At 48.7% G+C, this 26,964-nt stretch overlaps 1 protein-coding gene across 1 annotated transcript in view; it reads right to left on the bottom strand.

The window, feature by feature from the left end:
* The window catches only part of MTOR (mechanistic target of rapamycin kinase), a 110,924-nt gene that overhangs the window by 15,064 nt on the left and 68,896 nt on the right, over positions 1 to 26,964 (bottom strand). Inside the window, exons 30-46 of the mRNA XM_074306285.1 lie at positions 24,025 to 24,164; positions 22,155 to 22,255; positions 21,024 to 21,139; positions 19,361 to 19,438; positions 19,039 to 19,146; positions 14,225 to 14,350; positions 13,970 to 14,101; positions 11,678 to 11,793; positions 10,928 to 11,045; positions 7,562 to 7,768; positions 6,969 to 7,069; positions 6,202 to 6,298; positions 5,709 to 5,807; positions 5,448 to 5,570; positions 5,135 to 5,317; positions 1,463 to 1,597; positions 1,039 to 1,213 (exon numbers count right to left, since the gene is read on the bottom strand). Coding sequence (XP_074162386.1) covers positions 1,039 to 1,213; positions 1,463 to 1,597; positions 5,135 to 5,317; positions 5,448 to 5,570; positions 5,709 to 5,807; positions 6,202 to 6,298; positions 6,969 to 7,069; positions 7,562 to 7,768; positions 10,928 to 11,045; positions 11,678 to 11,793; positions 13,970 to 14,101; positions 14,225 to 14,350; positions 19,039 to 19,146; positions 19,361 to 19,438; positions 21,024 to 21,139; positions 22,155 to 22,255; positions 24,025 to 24,164 — 2,155 coding nt within the window. The remainder of the gene's footprint in view (positions 1 to 1,038; positions 1,214 to 1,462; positions 1,598 to 5,134; positions 5,318 to 5,447; positions 5,571 to 5,708; positions 5,808 to 6,201; positions 6,299 to 6,968; positions 7,070 to 7,561; positions 7,769 to 10,927; positions 11,046 to 11,677; positions 11,794 to 13,969; positions 14,102 to 14,224; positions 14,351 to 19,038; positions 19,147 to 19,360; positions 19,439 to 21,023; positions 21,140 to 22,154; positions 22,256 to 24,024; positions 24,165 to 26,964) is intronic.

Below are 26,964 nucleotides of genomic sequence, written 5' to 3'. Positions count from 1 at the left end.
CTAGAATAATCCACTGAGAGTGAGGTGAGAACTAAGCCAGCCTCTTGCCCTCAGGCAGGGTCCCAGGCTCTCAGACAACACTGCCCTGCTTCGCTTTTTCTTTTTTTGGACTGAATCTGTGATTTCATTGGCGTGGCAAACTCTGGGGGGCAACTAGTGGCACAGGGTAGAGTGCCAAGCTTGGAGTCAGGAGGACTTCAAATCCTGAGCAAGTCACTGTGTGCCTCAATTTGCCCATCTGTAAAGTGAGCTGGAGAAAGAAATGGTGGCGTACCCCAGGATCTTTGCCGAGAAAACCCCAGAGAGGATCTTGCATCAGACTGAAAAATGACACCAAAATTCCAGGGGCAGGAAGTAGCTAAGTGTCTGGCGTCCAGGGTTACAGTCAGTCACGGTGTGGAAGCTCGCTGCCCCCCCGCACAGCCTCCACCTCCCTCCGGAGTGAAGGGCAGTAAAACCTTATGAAGTATCTCCCATGAGCCCTGCTCCCTCTGGCCGGGGATGACTGTCCTTCCCGGACTTCTCAGCCCAGCACTCGGCACACAGCAGATGCCTTTGCGAGGTCTGAGCCTCCTTTTCCCTTGCCCACATGTGCCTGATACCTCAGACCCTCCCCAGGGCCAGTATCCAGCCCTTCTCCTGCGCTATTAGGATTGACACTGCCCATCGTCACTGAGCTGGGCTGAGCTAGGGGGGCTGGAGGACTCAGGTCCTGGGATCCATAAAGAGTCAGCAATAGAAAGATGGAGTCAAGGAAGCTGCCCTGACGCCTGCTTTGCTCACCCTGGCACTGCCAGCCAGGACCCGGCACCAGGTCCCTGTGGATGCTGCCCGAGGTGGCCCCAGGTCCCCTGTACTTGGAGGCACGAGCCTGCAGCCTTTGGGAGTGGCTCTGGCCAAGCCGGGGAGAGCCCCTCTGGCCTCCTCAGCATCAGCCTCTCCAGCTCAGCAAGCCCTGGCAGGGCTACTCTACCGCCCTGGGAGCCATGGAGGCCGCACAAGCAGGGCAGCACGTGACCCGCCGAGGGGGACTCTTACCCATTAACGTCAGCTTCCTGGGCCTCTGCTTGGACGTAATGACCTGGAGAGAAGGTGCTATGGACTGAATTCGGATGACCGGCTGGTTGGGGTCATAGGTGCCCGGCACCGCCAATTCCAGGTCCCGGCACATCAGGAGTTTGGGGGAGACGTACTGCAACTCCAGGGAAGTGAGCTGGGAAGAAGCACCGAGATGTCACTTTGGCCGCCCGAGAGGGAGGCAGGCGCGGCTGTGGGCGGTTCCCGACCCCTGGCTCTGAGGACGCCTGGACTCGTCACTGACGTGCACTAAGCACGGGGCCTGGCACACGGTACGCATTTCTTGCTGCCTTTTCGCCCTTTCGGATGCCCCGGGGTGTTTCAGGGCCCGCAGCGATGGCGCAGGGACAGGGAGGCGGCCCTTGGGGGCTCTGGAGGTCCCTACCTGAGGCAGCTGCTTGGAGATCCGTCGGAACACGTGATAATAGAGGTCCCACGCCTGGGTCAGGTCCTTGACGTTCCCCGACTTCATGTACTTCCGACACCATTCTTGGGCCTCCATTAAATCTCGGCCATATGCCTGGAAGAAAGAAGGGGAAAGAAGCCGATTTCAGGTGGGGGTGCTTTCTAAGGCAACTCCCGGCCAGAGTTCCAGAAATGTGGAAGCAGTTCTGCTCTGGAGTGTAAGGCCGGCTTAATGGGAGAGGGCTCGCCTCGGAGACAGGGCCCAGCACCAAATCCAGGTGAGTCAGCCCGGGGGGGAGTCTCAGTCCCTCTCCGTCACCAAAGACGGTGCTCCCTTTCTTTGCATCAGTCATCCTCCCAACAGGGACACCCCGCAGGGACTCTGAAGGGCATGCAGACAACATCCACTCACTGCTGGGCATTCACAGTTCTTTATGTGTTGGCTTCTCTCTATCCTTCCAAGCCAATTACCCATCACCATCCTCCTCACCCCCCACAGAGGGATGGGCCACACTGGGCTCAGGCTCCCTGGACTTGCTGGCTTCTGTGCAGCACAGCCATCTCTTGCCTGTACCCAGCTCTCTTCCAGTCTCAACTCAAGGGACCCCCCCTAACCCCCTGGTGGTGAGCTGCTCCTCCTCCCCACTCCACTCTGTGGATGCTTCCTATCCCCTGGCAGACAGGGGCGCTCTCGCATTGTATCTGCATTTCTAGCACCATTCCCGACACAATCAGTGCTTGATAAATGCTTGTTGATTGATAGTCATTTGGAGAATGTTTTCAAATAGTCGCTTGGAATTCTCCTTCTGAAATCTCTTAACATATGATCATTTATCTAGCGACAAATCGTAATTAGTGTTGTCTGCTTTTGTCAGGTCACTAAACAATCCATGTTAGGGTTACAGATTTGCGAGGAACCCTCCCCCCCATTTCACTAGTAAAGAAAGTGGGCCTGGGTTCTAAGTGAGTCACAAGGGTCACGTCAGAGGCAAAATCTGAATCCAGAAGCTGGCCTGCAAAGCCACCATTCTCTGTTCTAAAAAGTGCTCTTCCTTTCACTGTTCTCTGTCCTACTAAGTGCTCTTCCTTTTTCTCTTATTCTACCTTCCTTACTGTTGTTTTCATAAAAGACTTATAGGACTGCCAACAACCCTCACCTTGGGAAAAGCACCTTTTCTATTTCCCTCTAATTTTAGCAAGATGTGACTTTTTACAGGCACATCACACATCCCATTTGAAGTTTATTAGCATGAATGCTTTTTGCTAAATTGCTTTCCAGTTTTACCAGTAATTAACTTATTTTCTTATTAAAAAGTAAAAATTTTTTTTAAAAGTTTTTAAGTTTTTAAAATGCTCTTGAATCTATGGACTCCTCTTTCTGTTCCTGGGACTTATTTTTCTAATTTTTGGGATCATTTGCTATTAGTTAAAAGCTGTGATGACTGCTACTCTATATGCCAGATTTCTTAAACTTTAATTTGAAACTCTATGTGAATCCTTTGTAACTGGGGGTTGTGAAAATGATGATGTATTATCAGTAAATGTTTGATTTGTATACCTACTTTATATACCAATATACTTGGGGTCATGTAAAAATTTCTTGGACAAAAAGAGGTGGTGAGCAGACAAAGTTTAAGTAGCCTTGGTCTTCAGGATAGTGTGGTGTGTGCCTTCATTTGTGCATCTCCTTAATTTTCAGACATTTTTGTTCTTTTAAATGAATTTCTGCTATTCTTTTATTTGATTTCACAAAGCACTGCCTCGGCAGGTAGAATTAAACCAGTAGGTTGATATAGCACTGTCATTTTTATTATGTTATCATGGCCCAAATGTGAGCACCAATGATCTCTCCCATTATTTAATAAGTCTTTCTTCTGTAGAGTGTTTTTGTAGTTATCTTAGGTAAGCTAACTTTCAGATACTTTCTACGTTTTGTAGTTACTCTGAATGGTCTTTCCGATTTTCATTTTGTCTTGTTTTCTGTTAATATAATATACAAAATGCTAGTTTCCTGTAGCCTTACTTTGTATCCCGCTGCTTTTCTGAACTGAGTAATCATGTCTATCAAAATTTTCACTGATTCTCTGAGGTTTTCTAACAGTGTCCTGTCACCTGGAAGCAGTAAGAATTCTGTAGCCTCTTCACTCTGCCTGGTGTGTAATACTGCTACTGGGCCCAGTGGGGAGGAGTAGGCGTGCTTTCTTTATATTGTACTGGGAGATTCTAGCATTTTTCTGTCACAAAGAATGCTAGTTCTTGGTTTTAGAGAATTACATTTGATTGTACTCAAAGAGCTTTTAATACCTAAGGCTTTTTATTTTTCAAGCATAAATGAAAGCTGTGCTTTGTAAAGCTTTTCCTGGATCTGCTAAAATAATTATGTAGTTTTTGTTGTTAATAAGTGATGCTGATTAAGTTTTTATTTTGAGCCAGACCACTCCTAGTAGGGACACAACATTGTTACGGTTAATAAATTTCCAGATGTTTCTATAGTCTTCTTGCAAGGAAGGACTTTATTTACATTTGGGGGGCATTAATATCCATCACTGGATGGATGCCGTACACTTCTATGCTTTCTCTCATCCTGGCTTGGCTATCAGGACCATATTTATCTCATAAAATACGTGTGCTAGGGAGTGTTCCAATAACTACTATGCTAAATGTCTGGTAAAGGGGCAGCTAGGTGGTGCAGAGGATAGAGCACCAGCCCTGAAGTCAGGAGGACCTGAGTTCAAATATGGTCTGACGTTTAACACTTCCTGGCTGTGTGACCCTGGGCAAGTCACTTAACCCCAATTCCCTCAGCAAAAAACCAACCAAACAAACAATAAATGTCTGGTACAATTTGCTAGTCAATTCAGTTGGCCTATTCCCCCCCCCCCCCTCATTTTTTGTCAAGTCCTCCATAGCTTCTTTAATTCCCTTTTCTGAGATGATGGTTGTCTTTGTGATTTCTTAGTTGGGGCAGTTTCTATTTTTGCAGAGATACATTTCCTCTGAATTCTCAGTTTTACTGGCTTAAAGTACCTTCCGATAATGAGCTCTATTTATTCTGTTTGTGATTGTTTCATCTTGTTAATTTTTTTGTCTTCCTTTCTTTTTCTCCTGGCGATTACAATAATTTATATGATTGCTCAGCTTCCTGATTTACTGATATGCCTTATTTTCAGTCTTACTGTTTTGGGGCTCTGAACTTACACGCATTACCTTTGTGTTGCATTGCGATGACAGCCTCAGGAAAATTATAAATACCAGAGAAATGTGAACTATTATGAGGGCTGTCAAGAGAGCCTGTGGAGCTCCCTGCTAGCTAAGGCACTGATGATTCTGGCCAGGACTGCTGATGAGGCAAGAATTACCCAAAGACTGCCAGACGCACAAACTTAACCTCAAATGCCCTGTAAGAGCCCTGCTGGCAGAGTGTGGGGAGGGTAAACAAGCCCCTCACTGAAGATGAGGGGCAGAGAACTGCTCAACGTGGCTCACCAGGAGTTCATGACAGGTCCCCTGGGATCCCAAGGATTCCCCTGGTTTGGGGCCAAGTGCAGAATTCTTTTAGCTGTCTGCCTTCAACAGACTTATGGCTCAGCAACGCTTGTCTGAGAGCATCTGAGGCAATGGAGGCTGGGGAGGAGAGCCCATGAATCCCTACCTGATTAAAGGAGGTTTCCTTCAGAGTCTGGGGACCCCTCTCCATCATTGCATGCAGGGGCTCGAGCACCTCGAACATCCCTTTCACGTTCCTCTCCCCGAAGTACAAGCGAGAAGCTTCCTCCAGACCCTCGTGCCACATCTCGTGCCACAGAATGGCCACGCGGATCAGCTCTTCGCTCACCTGGACCAGGACAGGGAGAAGGAAACGGAACAAGGAGGAGTCAGTCCGGTCCTCCCTGGTGGCAGAAGAGATCCCCTCTCTGGCCACCAGAGGGCCCTGAGGACTGGCCAGGGAGGGTGCCCGGACTCACCATCATGGCCTGCTGGACCAGGGTGTTGCTGTGCTCACACATGTTCTTCAGGATCTTGTTGGCCGCGTTGTGGCGGGCCGTGGTGGTGGACTTGGAGGCCACGGTCAGGGGGTAAATCAGAGCCTGAAACAAAGGGAGCGCGTGGCTCACGTGAAGCAGGCTCCGAGACTTCCAGGGAAAGTCGGGGCGAGCATCTCCCCCAAGCTCCCTGAGCCCATCCCCTGGGAAGCCTCTCAGGCTTAGCAGACAGACTCGGCCTACCTGGGGGTGGTACCGCCCGATGTCTGTGAGCAGCTGATGAATAAGGCGTCCCACCAAGGGCCGCGGAGTGTCAATCCTTGCAATGAGCTGCGGGATGACCTGGGTTCAAGGGGAGACACAGACTCTTGTTACCTCCTCTGGGTGGACAAGGCTGGGTGGGTGTCCCAAGTCCTGAGGGAGGCTGTGCCCGTGAGGCCAGAAGGAGGACCTGACGTGCTGGACGGCATGCCTGGCTCAGGCCGGGGGAGGACAAGGACAAACCAGGGGACACTGGTGCTGAGAGTGGCCCCCTTACAAAGCCACAGATGCCAAGGGGCTGGTTTTAAACTGTGATAGCGTCCCCCTGCTCCAAACAACTTCCTGGGAAGGCACGGCTCCGCTCAGCACCGGTCTCATGGAGGAAGACTTTCTGCGTGCTGCCCTGAAGGGCGGCTGGAACCCAGGGTGACATGACTCCCAGAGAAGGCTTTAGGGGAGACAGGAATCAGCCTACCTGTAACCAGGTATCAATCTGGATCGCCTTCACCCCTTCCACAAGGGCTTCATTTACATCTGGCCAGTGTCCGTAGTCAAACCACAAGGTGAGAACTCTGGGGAAAGAAAAAGAGGAGAAGGTGAGCTCTTCTTCAGGGCATCCCCAGCACCGGTTCTCAGGTGCTGTTAGACTGCTGGGCTGCTCAAGACGGGCAACGGGCTCTCTGCCAACCACCGACAGAACGAGAACGCCATGGCACACGCAGGGCAAGGACGGGTGCTATGCTTGACTAAACACCAGGGTCACCCCTGAGGCCCAGCAGGTTCCCCCTCTTAGATCCGAGCCAGGGACAGAGCAGCCGGCAGACCTTGCCGCCCGATGGCTGTCTTCCTGAGAACAATGGGTCCCTGTGAGGGACAGGACCCTCCTGGGCTGGAGAGAACAGGGGCCCGGCCTGCTACGGTCAGAGAACCCAGAGAAGAGGTGGAAGCCATCCCAACCATCGGCAACCCTGCACTAATGTCCTTCTGCTGTCCAAGCTCTCAACAGCCCGGGGGCCCGAGGGGGGTTCAGAGGCTCCGTCCTCCCTGCTGGGCCCTTTCTGCTCCTCTGCCCGGGATGTCTGGGTGTGCTCCAAGGCCCTGCTCTGCATTAGGATGTATGGATGACCAACTGTGTCCAAATGCATCTCAGAGGGAGGCTGCCCACAGGAGCCTTGGGAGATGCTGAATGCGAGCTCAGCGGCTGCTACCTCTGGGAAAGCTGGTGCTCCCACTGCCGGGTACCTGAGGGTGTCCTGAAGGTTGTTGCCCCGGGACAGAGAGATGGAGCGGAAGAAGCCCTGCACCGCGGGCACAGTGTACATCAGGAGCGTCTTGGACAGATCCTGCAGGAACACACAAGGTCGGTGACGTGTCAGAGTGAGAGAAATCCTCCCCTTGGGAGGCTGGAAAAGACTCAGCACATGCTGCCCTCAGGGCCCGCTGAGGTGGTCTGACGTGAGGTCAGGGAAGGCCGGGGAGCGGTGCTGTGAGTCACGCCGGACACATGCTGAGGGGAGAACAGGCCGCTCCCTCCCAAATGTGCAGGTGCACAGACAATATGCTCATTCACTAGGAGGAAGCTGGAGGAGCCGCGGGGCTGGGCCTCGGCCAGGGGCCCCTGCTGTGCAGTAGCCACACCCCACAACCAGTACCCAGACCTTGAATGCCCAGCTTGTTCTGGGACCCCTCTCTGCATAGGCCAGGGGTGGGGACTGTCCTCTCCCCTACCCCCCAACTTTCCCTCACACCCACACATCTTGGTGACCTTTTGCTACACAGGTGAGGGCATGGGGTCATCCTCTTCCCTGCCCCCACTTTCTCCTACCCCCACACACCTCGGTGACCTTTTTCTGCACAGGTGAGGGCACGGGGCTGTTGTCGGCACTCTCTGCTTCACTCTCGCTGTTGCTGCCCTCTGTGTGGGCACTTGTGACACTGGCCCCACTGGCGTGACGGAGCTTTTTCTTCTCATCTCGGGCCTGGTTCTGGTGCTTGTAGTGCAGCACGGCTTCAAAGTTCATGACTGCCCAGGCATGCCAGGCCTGTGGTGAGGAGAGATTGGACATGGGCACAGAGTTGTGACTCTGTGGGACTCTGGGAGGCAATGCTGGTTTTCTAGGACCAGGGAGGTTCCAGAACCAAAGGGGCACCTTCTGTGATTAGTGCCAAATTCAGATCCCCTTCTGCAGCGCCCTGCGGGGGTTGGCTCCTGCTTCTGGAGGGCTCTGACCCTGGGCCTTCCCGCAGCTTCCCCACCTTGCTCGGAGCTTAGTCCTGTGAGGAACCCCACCAGCCTGCCTGTCCTGTACATGGCTGCTCCGGGGCTGTGAGTGCCAGGCAGGAAGAGCTCCCCTGAATGAAGGGTGACAGACAGCTCCTTCACTCTGGCCAGGGGAAAGGGTACGAGGAGGCCGAAGGGCCGGGGTCCACCTCAGGGGTTGGGGAGAGCATTTTGGGATATGTATCTGAAGAAGACAGGCTTCAGCAACTGGCAAAGGGCTGGGCCTCAGAGCCCTGAGGGAGAGCTACAAAGAGGATAATTTAGAGCCCCTCGAGCTCTCTAAAAGCAGGATGGACTGTCTTGAGGGGGACTGGGCTTCTCTTCCTGGGAGGTGGTCCTGAAAAACTGACTACACTACGTTAGAATGGGGAGTCCTCTGGGATACTCTCTGAGGAATGGGTCACCAAAGAAGGTCCCACCGATTCTGAATTCTGATTTCCAAGTCTTTGTTCTCCCAGGTTAAATGGCACGGTATCTAGGCTTTCTGTGATTGTGACTGTGCTCCCTACAATGTAGGGCTCCAAATTAAATAGATGCCCCCAGATTCTCAGAGTCCAACAGAACCATCTCCCCCTCCCCCGGACTTTGGACAATATGGAATGCACTGGCTCTTTTGCCTGCCATGTCCTCATGTTGCTTGCAGGCCCCTAAGAATCCTAGATATTTTTCTACATGAACCGCTTTTGGCCAGAACTAGATTGAGACTCAAAACAATCTACTTTTATGATGGAACTGAGCAACTTTTCTTCCTGCCTTGTCGAAAATCTTTCTTAAACTTGCTCATGTTTTCCCTGCGTGACTCCAGGATGTTCGACCTAGTTCAGTCTTTCTTTCACCATTCCCTGTTTCTTGATCATGTCCCATCTGGTCCCACCATCATTTCATTTCCCACATCTGAAATAAAATGTTCTCTCATTCCACATGTTGGAACTCTTTTCTAATGTCCAAGGCCTAGATATGCTGGGCTTCTCCCTCTCCCAATCTGTCCCGGTGCTCTGTCTGTCTGTCTTGTACCTCTAGACCATGTGACTGAGTCACGTTGGGGCCTGTCCCACTCCATCCACTGGATGGTAACCGCCTGGGCGCACTCATTCTGGTATCCGTGTGCTGCCCGTGTTCGTTTTACTGTGTGAGGGTAGGAATTGTTGAACAAATAGCTAACGAACTGAACTGCTCTGATAACTGAAAATGTGCTTCTCCGTTCCACACGATGCTATCTATGGATGTGGATGGTGTGGGCCACGGGGCAGTGCCTGTGCCAGCAAAGCCCACCGAGGGTCTCTGTTTGCTCCCTGACGCTCTTACTCTTAGCAATGGTGGAGCTGCTGATTTGTACGGGGGGGGTGGGACCTTTGTTCCAGGGGTGGCCCGGTCCCAGAATCCTGGATCTAAAGGACAGCTAGCTCAATCCTAGGGCCTGCAGTCACTTCGCAAGGTCACACAAGCATGTCAGAAGTGGGACTTGAACCCTGATCTTCTGACTCCAGAGTTAGGGACTGTCCAGTGTCCCGTGCAGCCTCACAGAAAAAGGTGAGACTCCGGCCTGTTTCATCTGCCCACTCTTTCTTGGGTGGCACAGTGTCAACCTCTCAACCCCAGTCAGGGGCATCCACTTTATTTCCAAGTGCTTTTCTAAATATTCAGGTATAAGGGGCCTTTCTTTTGGTCACTGATCTCCTCGTGCTATCTACCCAGTACCAGAATCTTGGGGGCAAAGGTTACGGGCATCTTACTTGCAAAATTCCAAACTTCTTTCCAGAAACCTGGATTCACTCACAGCTCCAGCAACAAAGCACGAGTGTCTATCTTTCCCCAATGCCTCCAGCACTGACTACTCCCACTTTCTGCCATCCTGATCCATGTGCTGGCTGTGAGGGGAACTGTAGGTTACTCCGATTTGCATTTCTCCTATTATTAGGGATTTTCATACGTTTTAGACCTAGAACAGATCTCAGAGACTACCTGTTTCAACCGCTGCATTTTACATGAGGGAGCACGGGCCCTACTAATCCTGCTAAGCAAACCTGGGCCTTGATTCTAACTCTACCAGGCTGGGCTGCCCCATCCCAAAGCATTAATGGAGAGCACGAACCCAGGTTTCTCGTTACTCCCTCCGCGCCTCATCATCTTAACGGAGCTGACTGGGCCCCTGAGAGGCTGGTGACATGCTGAGGGTAGCAGGGTATGGTGGAGGTGGGACACGGACCAGGTCACCCTATCCCGTTCCCTCCTCCTCCTCCCATGTGAAGGATAGTGTAGTTCATCAGCATTTCTCTACCATTTCAGAAGCCTACAAAGAGCTCATCAGATCTGCTCCTGGCTTCACACCTGCCGATGACGAGACAGCCTTGCCTAAAGGTTCCTAAAGGAGAACTTGCTAAGACGTCTTGCTAAAGACACTGCCGGGAACCAGCTCTTCATCACTGAATAACATCTTTCATCTGTTTCCGAATTCTTGTTATTTTTTTTGAGACATTTCCTATGACCTAACAGGATGCTTTCTGGAATCTTCCAACACAAACAGAGAACGTTAACCTCTAGGGCTTGAGCACAAGGTAGCCATGAAGAAATCTGAGAGAAGAGTTGGCTTCCAGGAAGCTGAGCTCCTTACGGTTCCCTCTGGATCCCATGAAGAGAACAGAGAGCCAAAAATGACTGCTCCCTTCCTCTCCCTGCTGCCACCCACATATAACTGAGTTCAGGGAACCCTGGGAAGCAAGCTGAGCCCAAGAAGACCCGTCATCTCCTGTGACATTAGTGCCTCAGTGCCCTGTGGTCGGGAGTGCCCTTTGCTAGCCCTGCCAATGGCCACTGGAGGGGGGTGAAGGCGGCGGGCCCGCACAGGCTCCACCTAAGACATGTCTGAGGCCCGCCAGTCCACAGGACTCCCGCCCCGGGGCCTGCGCTGCCGGTGGGTTACCTTGTACCAGCTGCGGTCGTGTTCTGTGGAAGCACTGTAGTACTGCAAGACCTTGGGGATGGTGCTCTCGTTGATGCCTTGGAGATTCAGCTGCCATTCACCCAGCTTCAAGAAGCACCTAGCCAGGAAGGGATTCCTTGGTCAGGATAAGGGCCCGGGCTCGGGGATGGTCAGATTCTTTCTCTAAAGGGCTGAGGTCCCTCTGGCCACGCATAACCCCCCCAGGGTCACCTCTCACTTCCGAGAGGAGGAAACAAGCTGAGAAGTCAGACTTGCCCAACTGGTGACAGGTTCTGAGAGGCCAGGCTGGAGTTCCCTGGAGCTGCCGGGATGTCCAGAAGCTTGGGGGGAGGGGGCTTTAGGTGAATGATCCCTTCCTCTCCTGCACCTTCTCTGACAGCACAAGTTGCCAAGGACAAAAGCTTTCCCGGCTGGATCTTTGAGGAAGCATGGAGGGAGTCCCCTCTTTCCCCCTTTGCTCCTCCCTTACTCCCAGCCCTAGGGCAGAAGCCGGGCCATGCACCCCCTTAGGTTTAAGCCCACCACTCTTGGGGCAGGTGGGAGCCAAAGGGCAGGGCTCCTTCTTCATTTTGCAAAGAGAAATGGGGGGGGGGAGATACTTTGGCCAAGGTCACAGGGAGGAAGAGGCAGGCCTGTGCAGGATGCTCGAGTGGAGGGCATGGAGGGAGTGGATGGGGATCAGGCTCTAGCAGCAGGGACCCCGGGTCAAGCGAGGGAGCAGCCACACACCGGGCCATGAGCTTGTGGAGCTCGTGCTTGCGCTGCTGGTCCTCGGTGGCGATGGCATGCTGCGCCTGTTGTTGGGCGGTCTGCACAAAGTGCTGCATGTGCTGGAAGGCGTCAATCTGGAACAGACCAGAGCGTCAGGGCAGCGGCCCGTGGCCCTCTACCCTCCCCTCCCCTCCGTCCTTGGTCTGCATTGTGGCCGGCACTGATGGAGCCCCTGACACCAGCTATATTTCCAGTTGAGAAGACCCTCCTGACTTCCATAAACCTGCCAAGGTGTCTAATGAAAGAGATGGCTGAGGATCCCCTGGCAGGGACAGGAAGATCAGATCTCCTCCCTCCTTACAGCACAGAGGTTAGCTACTATAAGCATCGGGATCTGTTCTCATGGGATTCCTCAAGGGGCCGAGATTACTTGGACCTTTTGAGAACTAAAGTAAAGACAGATGACAAAGATCAGGTACAGTGAATACTTGGGAGGTAAGACAACATTTTCTGTCAAATGCTTCCTCTTTCCAAGGTTCCCGTGGAGCAGGGTTGGGGGTGGGAGAGATGACCCCAGCTGGAGAAGCTCACACTTAGGCAAAGATGGTACTGCTCAAGTCAGACTAAGCAAAGTGTGTGTAGCACGGGTGGGAATAAAGAGCAAAGGGCGGCTCTGAAGAACTGTATTCATTTGGGGTGTGGTATTGCCGCCTCTGAGCCTCTCTGAGTCTTAATTTCTTCATCTACAGGATGGGAGAAATAACTCTAGACCCAGTTGCTCACAGGGTGGTTAAAAGGATCAAGTAAGACCATGTATGTCAGAGTACTCTGAAAATTGTATGGAGGTAGACAAACAGAAATAATCAGACTACCAGCTATATGGAGCTAGGAGCTAGGATTCCTGTCATGGTTCCCACAAAAGGCCAATGTGGCAGGAATTTTAAACAGGCTTGATTTTTAATCTGGGTGGTTTAAACTTTTCTTGGGGGCAAGCCCAGAATTTAGGCTCACCTTCATGAGCTACGCTATTTAGTAGTGATCGCATTCCTGAAAGATTACCCAGAAGTCCCATGGTTAAATCCGGGCAGGAAATCAGTCTGCCTTCCTATCTACACTGGCCAAAATAGGTCCTTTTGTTTTTTCCACTGGACTGGAAGGAGATCAGAATGTGCATCACAAATCTGTGGGCTGGCAAACTCAGTAGAAGGGAGGGGAAAAAACACCAGCCCCTCTCAAACAGCAATCTCAACAAAGTCCTCATTTTTTGAAGAAAGAACCGTGGGTTCCCGAGATGAAAATCTCGGGAGAAGACCAAAGGACTGGGGTCCAGACTAGTGGCCCCATAAAGCTGCATCTCCACCCGAACTGTCCAGCAGTGACATCCAGAAGTACCCTCTCTCCCACTAAAGAAAAGGGTCTGCAGTAAAACGTGATCCTACCCCCCCTGGCACAACTGCTGATGGCCATCCCTTCTCTCCCATGTGGTAATCACAGCGGAGAGGGAAGGGGATGGGGGTAGTACCACTGTTCCCCTCTTCTTGAATGAGAAAATAGCCAAAGCAGAGGCCAGTTTTGGCCAGTTCTGTCTGAATTACTCATTATTCAGGCTCCAGGGGAAAGACTGGTCTCAAAAGGGGTCATTTATTCTTTGTTAACATGATCTTGGTCTAGTGCAATTTTAAAAAACAAACCAGGGGCAGCCCCATTTCCAAAGAGTTTCTCATTAAAGGGAAGAGGAGGGATGCGGGCCTGGCTCCCAGTGAGACTTTTCCCCTGGTCCTGGCACCAGTACCCCTGGGTGGTGTTGCTTGTGAATTCCAGTTTGATGACAGAAAAAAGGAGAACAGTGAAATCCTGGACAAACCAAACTGGTCTTGAAAGATCTCCAAGAGACAACTTCAGAGCCTGTATCTTTCAGAGTGGATGATCTGAACATCCAGCCCCTTCATTTGTTCAGAAAGGGCAAGAAAGGGACTGGCTTTCTCTGGGACTCAAGGCACCTTGGATGTACAAGCAGTCTCACTCAATGATGCTACCCAGAAAGCCCATGGAAAGGGGACAAACTCTTCAGACACATACGCTCACTTTAACTTCCCTTCTGAATCTGTCCTGAGAGCCTAGCACGCACTTACCCTTCTTTAAAAAGGGAGGTGAGGGGGAAATATTAAAAGGGCTGAGAGCGGGAGCCAACTCTGTGATCTCTGACCTACACAGTGGAGAACAGATCCAGACCATGAAATTACAGACTGATCACAAAGAACCAGGTAGAGAGAGAGTCCTTGAGAAAGAAAGGTAAAGGAGGATACAGACCTTTCGTGCACTCTTCCACATGTGCTTCATGTAGGCATAAGTCACCTGAGGATGGACAGTCGGCAGTGGATGGTCTAGTTGCCGAGAAGGGTCAACTCCCAGAAGCAATACTAGAGTTTTATGAGCAAGTGCCTTAAAAATAAGATGAAGAGAATAGGTTATAAACAGGTTTGGGATAAGAGCATCATCCCCTCTTCCCCAGACTTCCTCCTGATACCAGTCTTGGTGGGAGGCAGTTAAGTAGGTGGGACTCACCAATCTTCCACTCTTGCCACATAAACTTGCATATTTAAGCCAAGTTCTCATATCCTCATGGGGGTTGACAACGAGAGACCGTACCATGAGGATTCTCTGCCAATCTTCAACAATCCGCTGGCAGCCCTAAGGGATGGCAGGTTTAGAAGTGTGAGTGAGCATCTTCCTAGGGTCTCACATCAATATTCTACCTTACCCCTCTTTCTCAATCCCCAAGTAACAAAGAAAATCCTTTATTAAATAGAATTATTTAGTCTTCTCAGTCATAGCATTTATTATTCCCTTCTTGTGTGCTGTAGAAAAATGACTATATATTGCTAAAATACGCACATATGCCCACACATGCACACATGACTTGAATTCAACAGAAGATAAAGTGCCACATTTGTGTATATATGCCAACTATTTTTCAATTTGAAAGGGGAAAAACAATCAATCCTATTAAGGAGGCTAAATTCTCTTCGTCACGTAGATCACACAATTGACCAGCATTTATGAAAGGTCTTACTAAGATGTGCCCAGTTCTGTGTGAGTCACTGGAGATAAAGTAAAAGAAATGTGACATAATTCCACTTTGCGGGAGCTCACATTCCCTCAGAGGGGAAAACCAGCACGTACATAAAGAATAAATACATGAATATAAATACAAATAAGTAAGACTAGTTAAATACAAGATAGTTAGGCAGAGAGACCTTAAGAGTTGGGAGTAAGGGGTGGGAAGTGAAACAGTAAAAGCTTCATATAGAAGGGGAGGCTTGAGCTGCTTCTTAAAGACAGAGGGATTCCATAAGATAGGGATGATGGAGGGAGGTCATTCTAGTCACAAGGGATGCAACAGCAAGAGCATGAGGACAGGAGATTTGGGCATTATAGGAGAAGAACAGAGAGGCCACCACACTGGCCGGATCCCAGAGTGAGGGAGCAAGATGACTGGGGCCAGCTTGTAAAGAGCTTTAAAAGCCAAAGAAAAGTTTTCTACTTTATTGTTGGGGCAACAGGGAGCCACAGAGGTGACTGAGTAAGGGAGTCACGGTCATATCTCTGGTTAAGGGAAATCATTTTGGTATCAAAATTTAGGAAGAATCAGAGGCAGGAAGGTCAGTTGGGAGGGTGTTGCCACAAGCTAGGTGAAAGATGATTAAGGGGGGTAGCTAGGTGGCGCAGTGGATAGAGCACCAGCCTTGAATTCAGGAGGACCCGAGTTCAAATCTGGTCTCAGACACTTAACACTTCCTAGCTGTGTGACCCTGGGCAAGTCACTTAACCCCAACCTCAGGAAAAAAAAAAAAAAAAAAAGATGATTAAGGGCCTGAACTGAGATGGTAGATATAGGGGGAAGAAAGAAAGAGAAGAAGCATTTTTTAAAGTGCCTGCTATGTGCTGGGCAATGTACTAATTTATAAATATTTTTTTCATTTGTAAATTTTCATTTTATTTATATATAAACATATATATTAAGAATTTCATTGATAAATATTATTTCATTTTATCCTCATAATATTCCTGTAAGAGGAAAGTTCCTCAGCTGAGGAAGAGAGAGGGAAAGGGGAAGTCTGGAATAATATCTATGAGGAATGAGATAAGGAATCAATTAGGGAAGAATAAAAAGGACTACCTTGGTGCAGCAAAGCCCTTGTTTAAGTGGAAGAAAATGAATGCTGTGAGTGGAGAAGGTGGATTGTGGGAATATTTCAGAATAAGGTTTGTCACGAGATGAGTGGAGACAGGACAAAGTCATAAAGCATACAACAGCAGAGGGGGTAGAATGGAGTCAAAATGGCTAACAATAAAGGTAAAGATTGGGAAGGGCAGAAAGCCCAGTCTCTGGATCATGACTTTGTTGGAAGGGACCTTTGAAGCTTCAAGTCCAACCTGTTCATTTCAAAGATGAGAAAATGAAATGAAGAGATATTTGTGACTTTGCCAAGTCAAAATTTAAGGCAGGATTGAAACTCAAGTCACACCCCTATCCAGGGGCCCTGCCTTCTCCTGTTAGGGACGGGATGGTCCATGATCCAATGACTCCCATCTGTCCCCATCGCTGAAGAGTAACACTGTGACTCTGGGACTGGGTGTACCCCTTCCTCTCTAGGGTCTCAATGTCCTCCTCTGGAGAATGACAGAATAGGACCTGATGGTCTTCCGAACCAATTCCAGTTCTAGAATTCCATGAATTCATCAACTTTTGACTTTAAGGACCAGAGCCCTCACTGGCAGCTTCTTGGCCAGAAAAGCTCTTTTCTATTTCCGGAACATCTCATCAACCAAAGTCACATTTTCACACCATATGTCATGCTTTATTTTGGGGCCTGGGTCACAGTGTCCTTCCAACCTAGGAAGCACAAAAGCAACAATGGCTTATAAAGTTAGAAAGACAGAAAGTACAAAGAGTGATTTTGTTGTTGTTATTGAATCCCACTTTTTGTCAGTTTCTCCCAGATGCTAAAATAATTTGGCCCCCTCTAATGATGGCTTAGGGAAACCATGTTGGATTGAGCCTACTGGAGAAAGGCATGAGCTCCACCCAAGACTGGCCAGTGCTTTAACTTCTGAATCTGTATTGGGACAAAGTTTTGCTTATTATACTATGAGGAAAATCATCAGGTTTCTGATTTGGACACTGCAGTACCGCAATCATCAGTGGCACTTAAAAGTGAGGGTGCATGTAAGTCAGAAAGGAAATATTTCCTTCATGGAACCTTTTTCCAGTGCTTAAAAACTTTCCACCAAAACATTCAGCAGGCATTTCATAATTACTAATAAAATGCCATAAAAATGTAAAAGAACTGTATGTGCTTTTTTTCAGAACCATAAACAGCTGTATTCATAGAGTCTCCTTGCCCAGGGTTGCCCTCCCTTTCCAGTGGAATGTGCTGGGAAGCCTGCTTGGAGTCAGAAAGCTCCATCCAGCTTTCTGCATGGCCCAGAAAGCGCAGAGCCGCTTCTGGTCAGCAGTCAGCAGCCACACTGGGAATGAGAAGCAGGAGAGAACTCCGGGTAGGAATGGGTGCTTGTGACTGACAAGACCAGGGCCCCCTCAGGTCCCAAAGAGGCTCAGGAGGTAGTGTATGCTCACTTGCTGGCTACCTTTAGCCAAACAATGGCAAGATTTTTGGTCATCAAGGGACATGCCTTGAAATGTATAAGTGAGGGAATTCAAGGAACTTGATTTGGCAACCTGTGCTCATTCACATGGTCAAAAGTGATGCAATGAACATAAGGAAAAGTCCCTTCCAAGTGAAGAAGTCCTTTCTCAGTGAAAGTGACAAATGGCGTGATAGTAGCTGGGGGTATTTTCAGTTGAAATGGCTGCTCAAATTTGGAACTACGTTCAAAAAGTTATCAAACTGTGCATACCCTTTGATCCAGCAGTGTTGCTCCTGGGTTTGTATCCCAAAGAGATCTTAAAGAAGGGAAAGGGACCTGTATGTGCAAGAATGGTTGTGGCAGCCCTCTCTGTAGTGGCCAGAAACTGGAAACTGAGCGGATGCCCATCAATTGGAGAATGGCTGAATAAATTGTGGTATATGAATGTTATTGTTCTATATTATTGCTCTGTAAAAAATGATCAGCAGGATGATTTCAGAGAGGCCTGGAGAGACTCACATGAACTGATGCTGAGTGAAATGAGCAGAACTAGGAGATCGTTATACATGACAAAATCAGTATTATGCAACGATCAATTCTGAGGGACATGGCTCTCTTCAATAATGAAAGGATTCAAACCAATTCCAAATGTTCAGTGATGAAGACAGCCCAGAGAGAGGACTCTGGGAACATATCATTTTCATATTTTCTGTTGAGGTTTGCTTGCATTTTGTTTTCCTTCTCAGGTTTTTTTTTTCTTTCTAGATCTTGTGCAGCAAGATAAATGTATAAATATGTATAGTGAATCTAACATATTTAAACATATTTAACATGTATTGGACTACCTGCCATCTGGGGGAGAGAGTGGGGGGAAAATTTGGAACAGAAAGTTTTGCAAGGGTCAATGCTGAAAAATTACCCATGCATATGCTTTGTAAATAAAAAGCTTTAATAATTAAAAAAAATATAAAAAAGGAAAGAAATGACTGCTCAATGGAGATAGCATCCCACCAGAGAGGTTGGGGAACAGCACAATGGTAGCCAGCTCACAGGAGACATCTCTCCCACGGAGAGAGAGCGAGAGAGCGAGAGCGAGAGCGAGAGAGACAGAGAGAGAGAGAGACAGAGAGACAGAGACAGAGAGAGAGAGAGAGAGAGAGAGAGAGAGAGAGAGAGAGAGAGAGAGAGAGAGAGAGAGAGGGACAGACAGACAAAAAGAGATGGAAAGACAGACAGACAGAGAGACTGAAAGACAGAGAGAGAGAGAGAGAGAGAGAGAGAGAGAGAGAGAGAGAGAGAGAGAGAGAGAGAGAGAGAGAGAGAGAGTGTGAGTGTGTCCTAGGTTCAGGCCTTCCTGCCATCCTTAGCTTCTTCTCTAATAACCTGTCCACAAGTGCCAGAGAAAGAAAATTGGATTTTGGGTGCACAGGAGTGTTACCAAGAGGAGGTTGCAGAGAGGCTAAACCCTCTGTCCTTAGAAGGCCTCTGAGGAGTGTTCCTTTGAATCCAGTACAGGACACCTGTCTTCACTAAGCTCTGTACTTCCCCCCAGCCCTTGGCCAAGTATTCCGCACAAGCCACATGCATAATTGATATTTATGGCCTTAAATATAAGTTAATCACTCTGTTGCTATGGCAAAGGCAGGCATTCAGCAAGAATGCAAAAGCGGGCAGAGGGGGTCCCCCTTAAGTGGACAAGCTCATACTCTTCTCACAAGCCTCCTTACCTGCAGCCTCTCCCACCAGATCTGGCGGATGATCTCGCGCCGTTCAGGGACAAGTTTATACTGGATAACTTCCTCCAGCTCAGAGAGCATATGACAGGAAACCATTGCCTGAAGGAAGCAAACCACATTCCATCCTAATCACAGCATGAGGAATCCAGAAGAGAAGATTATCTTAAAACCAGCCCTTCTGAGGAAGGGTTATCTCCTGACCAGACTAGGCAGAAGCACATTTCCAAGGGCCGGTAAACCCAAACAGCTCCCCTTTTGAAAACACTGCAGATGGATCGAGAAAAGAACCCTGGCCCCAGGCTCTCCCACTCACCCCATAGGCTCGGCTGTAGCTTTCTCCCGCCATGGCCGTTAGCTCGGCATCCAGCAGGTCCCTGGCTTTGTCGATGCACTAGAAGAGAGGGAGAAATAAACTTGCTGAAACTGGACCCTGGATTTGGGTGTTTGGGTCATGACTGGTACTCCAGGGCTTCCCAATGATGTGAAGAGACTCCTCCCTCCCCCTGCCATTCCATCATGGGGAAATGACAAAGGGGAGAATTCTTTCAAGAGGGAAAGAAACCTCTTTTCCGCTCTGAATGCCTTGAAAAACAAGTCAGCTCTAGCAAAGAAGGAAATGTGAGATGAATATCACGGGACTTAAGCGATCTGTCCCAATTTGGGAGACTTGTAATCGAGGAGCAGTGGAACATCTGTGGATATGGTGGAGGCCCTGATTGATGCTCCCAGAGTGGATACTCCCTGCACTGCCACAGGGCACACTCTCTCTTGAGGACCTGGTAGGAGCTCTTGGGGGAGCTGCCACAATCGCATGAGGGGCATGCTTCTCCATTCTTAGTCAGGGCGGTCCCTGGATGACAGACCCATCTGCCCTGTTCTCCAAGCCCTTCCAGCTCACCAGGACCAGCCTTTGAGAAAGAGCATTTAAGAACTACGGGTCACCTCCGGGCCATGACGTCCTTGGAGCTGAACCTTAGGAGGGGTACCAGATAATCAATGCCCTCCACTGCCTGGAGCAGCTGCCTCTGGGTTACAGCTCAGCCGTCCCGTTTCCTGATGGTGCATATTTTGAACAGAAAAGGGCTCAGAGAAGAACCCAAGCCCTGCTCCCTCCTGAGTCACCCCTTCTCTGGCCTTCAGAACTCCTCCACACTCAGGTCTCCTTACAAGGGAACATGGGTCCCTCCCAGAGGGTCCCTCTGTCTCTGTAATGGACAACAGTTTCAACTACTTCCTCCTGTACCCACGAGTCCTGGCTACAGCTGTGGGACTACAGCTACATCCTCATCTATGCCATCAATTTAAAAACCTCTCAAGCATAGCTTTTCCTTTTTCAAATGTTTAAGGTTAATTACCAAACCCTCATCCCTTAAGTGCTCGGATCATTTATCCACGCACCTCATCCAAGCACGTCTGGGCCTGACAGGGCTGATTTGATTACTCCATTATCTAATTCTGCAAGTCAGCACAGAATTTTCAAATAAAGTGTCAGTTCCCTAGAAAGTAATCAACATGTGAAACAACGGCATGGCCCAAAAAAGGACCTGGGGATTGATATTTGCCGCAGTGTGAGACTCTTCATTCACTCCCTGTATTCTACTCAGAGAAACTAATAGACTTTCTTTTGTCTCCAAGGAAAGCTAGGACAAAGAAGATTAAAAACAGAGAGGCAATAATGGATAGGGGCAGGACATGCTGTACCTGGGCCCTCTCTGGCAATCACGGGGCCAGACACACTTCTTCCAAGCTGTCTCTCACAGAGCAGTGACCCAAGGATAAAAAAGGCTGCAGATGCTTCTGGGCCCACCTTGAGCAGCACTCATGAAGGCAAGCTCAATATACCCAACAGAGCAATAGGCTGCTTTCTCTCCTCTTTCTGTCTCCTGGATTTCTTACCTTAAAAGAGATGGCTTTTTATTTGTACATCCTGCTCTAAATTAGATGGGAAGGGAGATAATGTAGAAGTGGTTTTTTACCTGTTGAGCCAATGAGAAGAGGTCCTGATGCAGGGCCAGCACGGCTCTGTAAAAAGCCCCATCATGGGTGTCCCGAGGGATCATACAGGTATACTCCTCCATGCTGTCCCATTGACCTGCACCAAGAGCAGAGGAAGCAACTGAGCTAGACCCTATCATCGGGTCTCATCAGGTAACCTGATGTGTCTTGACATATCAAGTTTCCAAGCACTCCTGGACCCTAAGGACTGGGGAGGCAGATTTCTAACACTATCAATAACACAACGGGAAAGCTCTTTTTCTCACTATTAAGGGACATAAGATGGCCCTGGGGAGTCAGAGAAAGCCTAACTCCTCAAATGCCCTGGTTATGTGGACAAAGCACTGGGCTGGTCAAAGAGCCTGCCTGTGGTGCTTGGACGACCTCTTCATCTCACCAGAGGCTCTCAGAAGACAATGGAAAGACAGACTAAGCCATAGCATAGAGGTCCCTTAGTCACGCTAGACACTTGATGGCTGAGGAAAAGCCTAGCCAGGAAGAGTTATTCATTTCCCTGAGGGGAACGAACAGACATCAAACTCCACTATTTCCAAGGCCATCTGCAGAAGGGATATCAGCTTCATTAGCTGCAAACTGCGATTTTACAAGGCATTTCCCTGACTTTTACTCAGAAACGTCAGCTCATCCATTCTCCCTGCCCTTGGGCAAAAGCAAATAGTGAAAGATGACTCGTCAGGAAGCAATTTGTTTTTGAAAAATGTTTTGGATAGATCCCAGTGCTCACTAAAGGAACTAGCTTTGTGACTTGAGTGAGGCTGAAGAGAGGTGGAGGTGAAGCAGTGTGTATCTGAGTACCACTGGCAAAGCACTTTGCCTATGACCTACAACCCCTTCTTTGCTCCTCACCTCACTGGGTTACTTTGGACTGGACACTCTAATTGTCATCAGTCTGGGGCCTGGTGACAAAGCTGCCGATTAGAGCAAAGGTTCAAAACTAAACTCAATCCTCCTGACCTGTCCACTCTGTGGTTACTCATGTTGTTACTTGAAATAACCCAGCACAAAAAATTCTGACTCTGCCACTGTGTAGGCATTTGCCCATGTGCCACAGTGCCCGCCAACACCCTCTCTGTCCCAGACAGAATGTTTACCTAAACCCCAAGCAGCTGCAGCAGCCATGCGGGCCATTTTAGCTTGTATTTCATCGTTGACTAGGGTCCACTTTTCACAGCACTGCTGATGGAGCTGCCCCCTTAAGGAAAAGAAAGTCTCAGTTTAAGCCAACAGAAGCCATGACAGGAGACTACGGGCCTACCTTTCTACCTCCTCGGATGTGGGTGAAGGCTTATAAAAGAACTGGTGTAAACCGAAGGCACGGGCTTGACGTGGTCTGGGGGACTTGACAAGACTTGGGGGTCCCACAACAAGGGCAGGTTCTCATGATTTACAGGGGGAGTAAAGCATCTTTGAACTGATTGTTTTTTGGTCTAATTCCTTGAATTATGCCATCTGCAGTGAGGATGAGCTCATGAAGCCGTCCTAACTCTCCAGCTGCTAGTATCCTCCCCCCTCCCCCAACATCACTTTGTACCTATTTTGTATAGATGTCAATAAAGGGACACAGAGTGTCCCTCGATAGAATGTAAGCTCTCTGAGGGCAAGGACTGTTTTGCTTTTCTCTGAATTTTCAGTAGCTTACAAACAGTAGATACTTAAGGCATGCTTGTTGACATGTACTGTCTGAAATGTAAAAAGCCCCACTATAGTCAAAGAAACTGAAAGAGTTTCTTCCCTTACAGTGGGCTTGGAGGCCTACATCCTAAGCATGTTTACTTGGAAATGCAGAATAGACCAAGGGCAAATTCTAGTGCGGTCTAGGTCAAGGAAATAACTCTTAACCTGAGATCAGTACCTAGGGATGGAGTAACGTAATGGAGGCCTACATTTAGAAGTCCATTAATGCTGTTTACTCCCAAGGCTCTGAATACTCTGAACAGGACAGAGATGATTAGATGTAAGGTCTTTATTCATTACCCAATGAGCTTGTGGTCAATGACTCAATTAACTAAAATCAGAGCTTTCACATTCAGATGGTAGAAAGTACATTGAAGAGAGGGGGCCATCTTGTGATGGAGAGAGCCATCTGCTCCCAGAGAGAGGACTGTGACCGAATGTAGATCACAACGTAGCATTTTTACTTTTTTGTTTGCTTGCATTTTGTTTTCTTTCTCATTTTTTCTCTTTTTGATCTTTTTTTTTTTTTTCTTGTGCAGCATTATGACTGGGGAGATATGTTTGGAAGAATTGCACATGTTTAACCTATATTGGATTACTCAGTCCTTCTAGGAGAGGAGGGAGAAAAATTTGGAACACAAGGTTTTGCAAGGGTGAATTCATATATTTTGAAAAAAGCTATTATTAAAAAAAAATATTTACAGCTGTACTTTTTATGGAATCAAGAAACTGGTAAAACATACTTCCTGGATAAAGGCTGAACAAACTGTGGCACATGAATGTGATTGAATTTTGTGCCATAAAAAATGACAGCTAGGAATCTTTCAGAGAAATGTGGGAAGATTTATATGAACCGATATAGAGTTACGTAAGAAAAACCCAAGAAGACAGTTTACCATAAAGTAAAGGCAAACATCTCTTGCAACTTTAGAACTCCAACCAAAGCCACAATCTTAATTCCAAAGGACTGCTAGTGATGAATCCTACTTCTACTCTGCAGAGAAGGGATGGAACACAAGTATGGAAAGAAGTACAGCCATTAATCAGTATCACATTACTTTGTTAAAGTGCAATTGGGAAACAAGGGTCTATGGGGGGGAAAAGAGAGAGAAAGAGAGACAAAGAGAGAGAGAGAGTGCATGCATGCGTGTGCATGTGTGAGGCTGGTTTGGGAAACAATAATGATGTTATATGGAAGACCAATTCCAATAAGGTGGAGATGGGGACTTAATGAGTGACTAAAAGGTCAATCTTAAACAGACCCTTCATCTCATCATGTAGGCTTACCATTCTCCCAAGGCCTCCAGGCAGCGCATCCGGCCCAGCATTAACTCAGGGTCATCTTTGTTTGTATCCATCTTTTTGTCATAAGCAACCAGGGCATCTTCCCATTCGTGAAGCTTTTCATACCAGGTAGCCTGGATCTCCTGTCGGGTGGGAGACAGAGAAGAGTTTCGGCTATGATTTACGAGCTGGGGACTTAAGTGGTGCAGCCGGGACACACTGTATGCCACACATTCTTCTTAGGTGCTGGCCTGCATGTTTGATTTGAAAAGCACACTGTGGATGCCATTTAATTTCCTGGTTTATTCAAGTCTGTGTCTGGGCAAAGAGTTTCAACACACTTGGAGGCATCTGCTTTGGTACCGGCCCTGGTGCCTCTAATGTCAGAAATGACGCCAGGATATTCTGAGAGCAAATGCTGGCCTGGGTCCCTTCTCCCGACACATCCCTGCCTGCCTTACTCATGGGCTTGAGTCCCCGGAGCAGAAGGACACAGGGCCCCAAGGCTGGTGAGGGGTAGAAGGGCAGCTCTGTTGGGGCACAAGGCTGCCAGGGCCTCCCTGGTACAAGTGTTAGAGCTGGGTCAGGTAGCGGGAGTAGCGGCTCCTTTCTGGAGATTGTGGTCTAACCTCACAAGATGGGCTGGGGCTTGCATAATTGCTGGCCATAAATGAGCACACATTTGTTGGAGCAGAAGCCTTTCTCTTTTTAGCTCTTTAATCTCTGGGTTTCTCCTTAATGGATTATAACTGAGGAAATAAAAGAAGTCTGCTTGGAAATCTTTATATGTCTCCCCCCCCCGTCCCCGTCCCCGTCTCTGGATGCTCCACCAATGTTCCCTCTTGCCCAGTCCTTGGCAGCTCTGCTTGTGGCAGGGCCCAGAGGATGAATTCCATGATGGTCCTGTGGGTCCTGGGCATAGCTGGGGCCACGCTCAAACTCAGAGACCTCCACGTGAGCAGCACTGAGTCAGGTGGAGTCTTAAAGCAACAGAAGCTGACTCTCAAGAGACAGTTCCAAATTTTAAGAGAGGACTGGTGTGTTTTTCAGGAGCTTTCTCTGACTATTCCCATCTGAGTTTATCTTTGGGGCTATGGTACCACTAGCTGAAGAACTTCTGTCAAGAGATGGCAGATGCTGCCCAGAGAGTTACTTTTAAATGATGTGGTTCTGTATGGATAATGTAATCCTGGGCCTGCCTTGGGAAACAGAATCACTAACAAATGCTGAAATGTCTCCCAAAGGTTTCAGGTTTTTTTTTTTTTAACTCTTCGTGGAACTAAGTCCCTAGCTATCCTTAGGCTTGACTCTGAAGAAAAGAACAGGAAAGGCACTTCCTCCTTTTCTACGTGTGTGGGACAAGCATACGCCACCAGACTCAGATGATGTGGCCTTCCTGGTCACCCCTTTTCTTTCCTTTTCATTATTTATTACAAGGGACAGTTTTCTGGGAGAGACAGATTTTGAAATGAAGGTATAAAAGATGACACAATTTAAGAGACCAATTCAAATGCCTTCTTCCTCTATGAAGGCATCTCTAGCTAGGAATCCTGACCGTCAGGCCAAAGCTGCCTCCCTTTTGTACCCAGCTTGTATCCCTTCACCTTTGGGGGAGAGGGCAGAATTTCTGTGGGTTTCCAGTGAGGAAATGAAAGTTACCTCAGAAAACTATCTGATTTTTTCCAGTGCAGTTCTTAGGGCACAAAAACTTGTTCTGCCCACATGTCTACAGATTCACTGAGACATTTCTGGGACTGCTAATCTGTCTCTGTGGCCCAGAGAGTGAAACTGCACCAAAGATTTCTTAGGTTTCTCCTTCCACATGGGACGTGTGCACACTTGGGCTACGTGGCTGTGGGGGCTTGGAGGAGTGGCCAGGAAAGGGCTGCATTTTTCTTTTTCTCTAAGGTTCAGCAATACAGTTTGGTTTTCACTGGCACACTTATAAATTATCAGGTACTCTACTTCTGTGTTGGTTTCCTGGCCCTCTACTAGAGGGGGAGCTCCTTGAGTGTGGGATCCTGCCTTACCCAGTCTTTGTATTTCCTCTGCCCACACCAGGGACTTCCTTAAGTTTCTGTTCTGAATATTTGCTGCTCAAAGAAGACGTTTTTGTATCCAGCAATCAGTGGGTCCTCTCACCTGTGGCAGAGCTCTAGATGCTCCAGTCCTACCTCCCATTGTCTCTGTACTAATCTTGTGGCCATCTTGCTTTAGCATTTGCTAGAACTGGGCCTCTTGTGCACAGGCAGAACTACACGGGATTGCCCGCCTTCTTCACAGCTTGGCTCTAATTGGCCCAAAAGAGAAAAGATTGACTGCAAGGGGACGACTTACAGCAAAACTGATCAGAAGGCTGCTTCAATTCCTTTCCCAAGTCTGCCCACCTCCCTGAATTCCTGGTGTGCATCTGCATAGAGCCGAGGTCTTCAGAGCAAGCAGGCAGCAAGGGGGCTCAGATCCCTGATCAGGCCGGGGGTCACAGGGAGGGGGGGCAGGATTCAAAACTGTGGAAGACTGCAAAATTGGCAAGGTTTACATGGTGGACCACACTGACATCTAATGAGATGGCGTTTGGATCAGCTGTGCTGAAGCAGGGCGGACTCCACCAAGAAACACAAGTTCCTATGGAGCTTAAGAGGTACTCAACATAACACATAAAAAGTAAATTAGGGGCTTCTTTTAGGCAAAGCTCCTCAAGGCAGCAGCTATCTCTGGACCACAGAGGTGGAGCAGACTCTGACTTGAAGCTGACATCTGGGCTGCCATGGTTGAGATCCAGTGGACCAGAATGTAGGGACCTTCTTTCAGCCACACATCTCAGGCTTGCCTTTGAAGATGCCAAAAGAAAGCGCGATCTGTTCTGGGGAGAAGCGAGCACCCTCTCGGCTCCATCTCTTTCCTTCCACAAAATTCAAGATGAATGTCAGATGCCCCTGGGAG

The sequence above is a fragment of the Sminthopsis crassicaudata genome, chromosome 3 (assembly GCF_048593235.1).
Source record: "Sminthopsis crassicaudata isolate SCR6 chromosome 3, ASM4859323v1, whole genome shotgun sequence".
NCBI lineage: Eukaryota > Metazoa > Chordata > Mammalia > Dasyuromorphia > Dasyuridae > Sminthopsis > Sminthopsis crassicaudata.
Note: the sequence above shows the minus strand (reverse complement) of the source record. Positions and strands in the feature narration are given on the sequence as shown.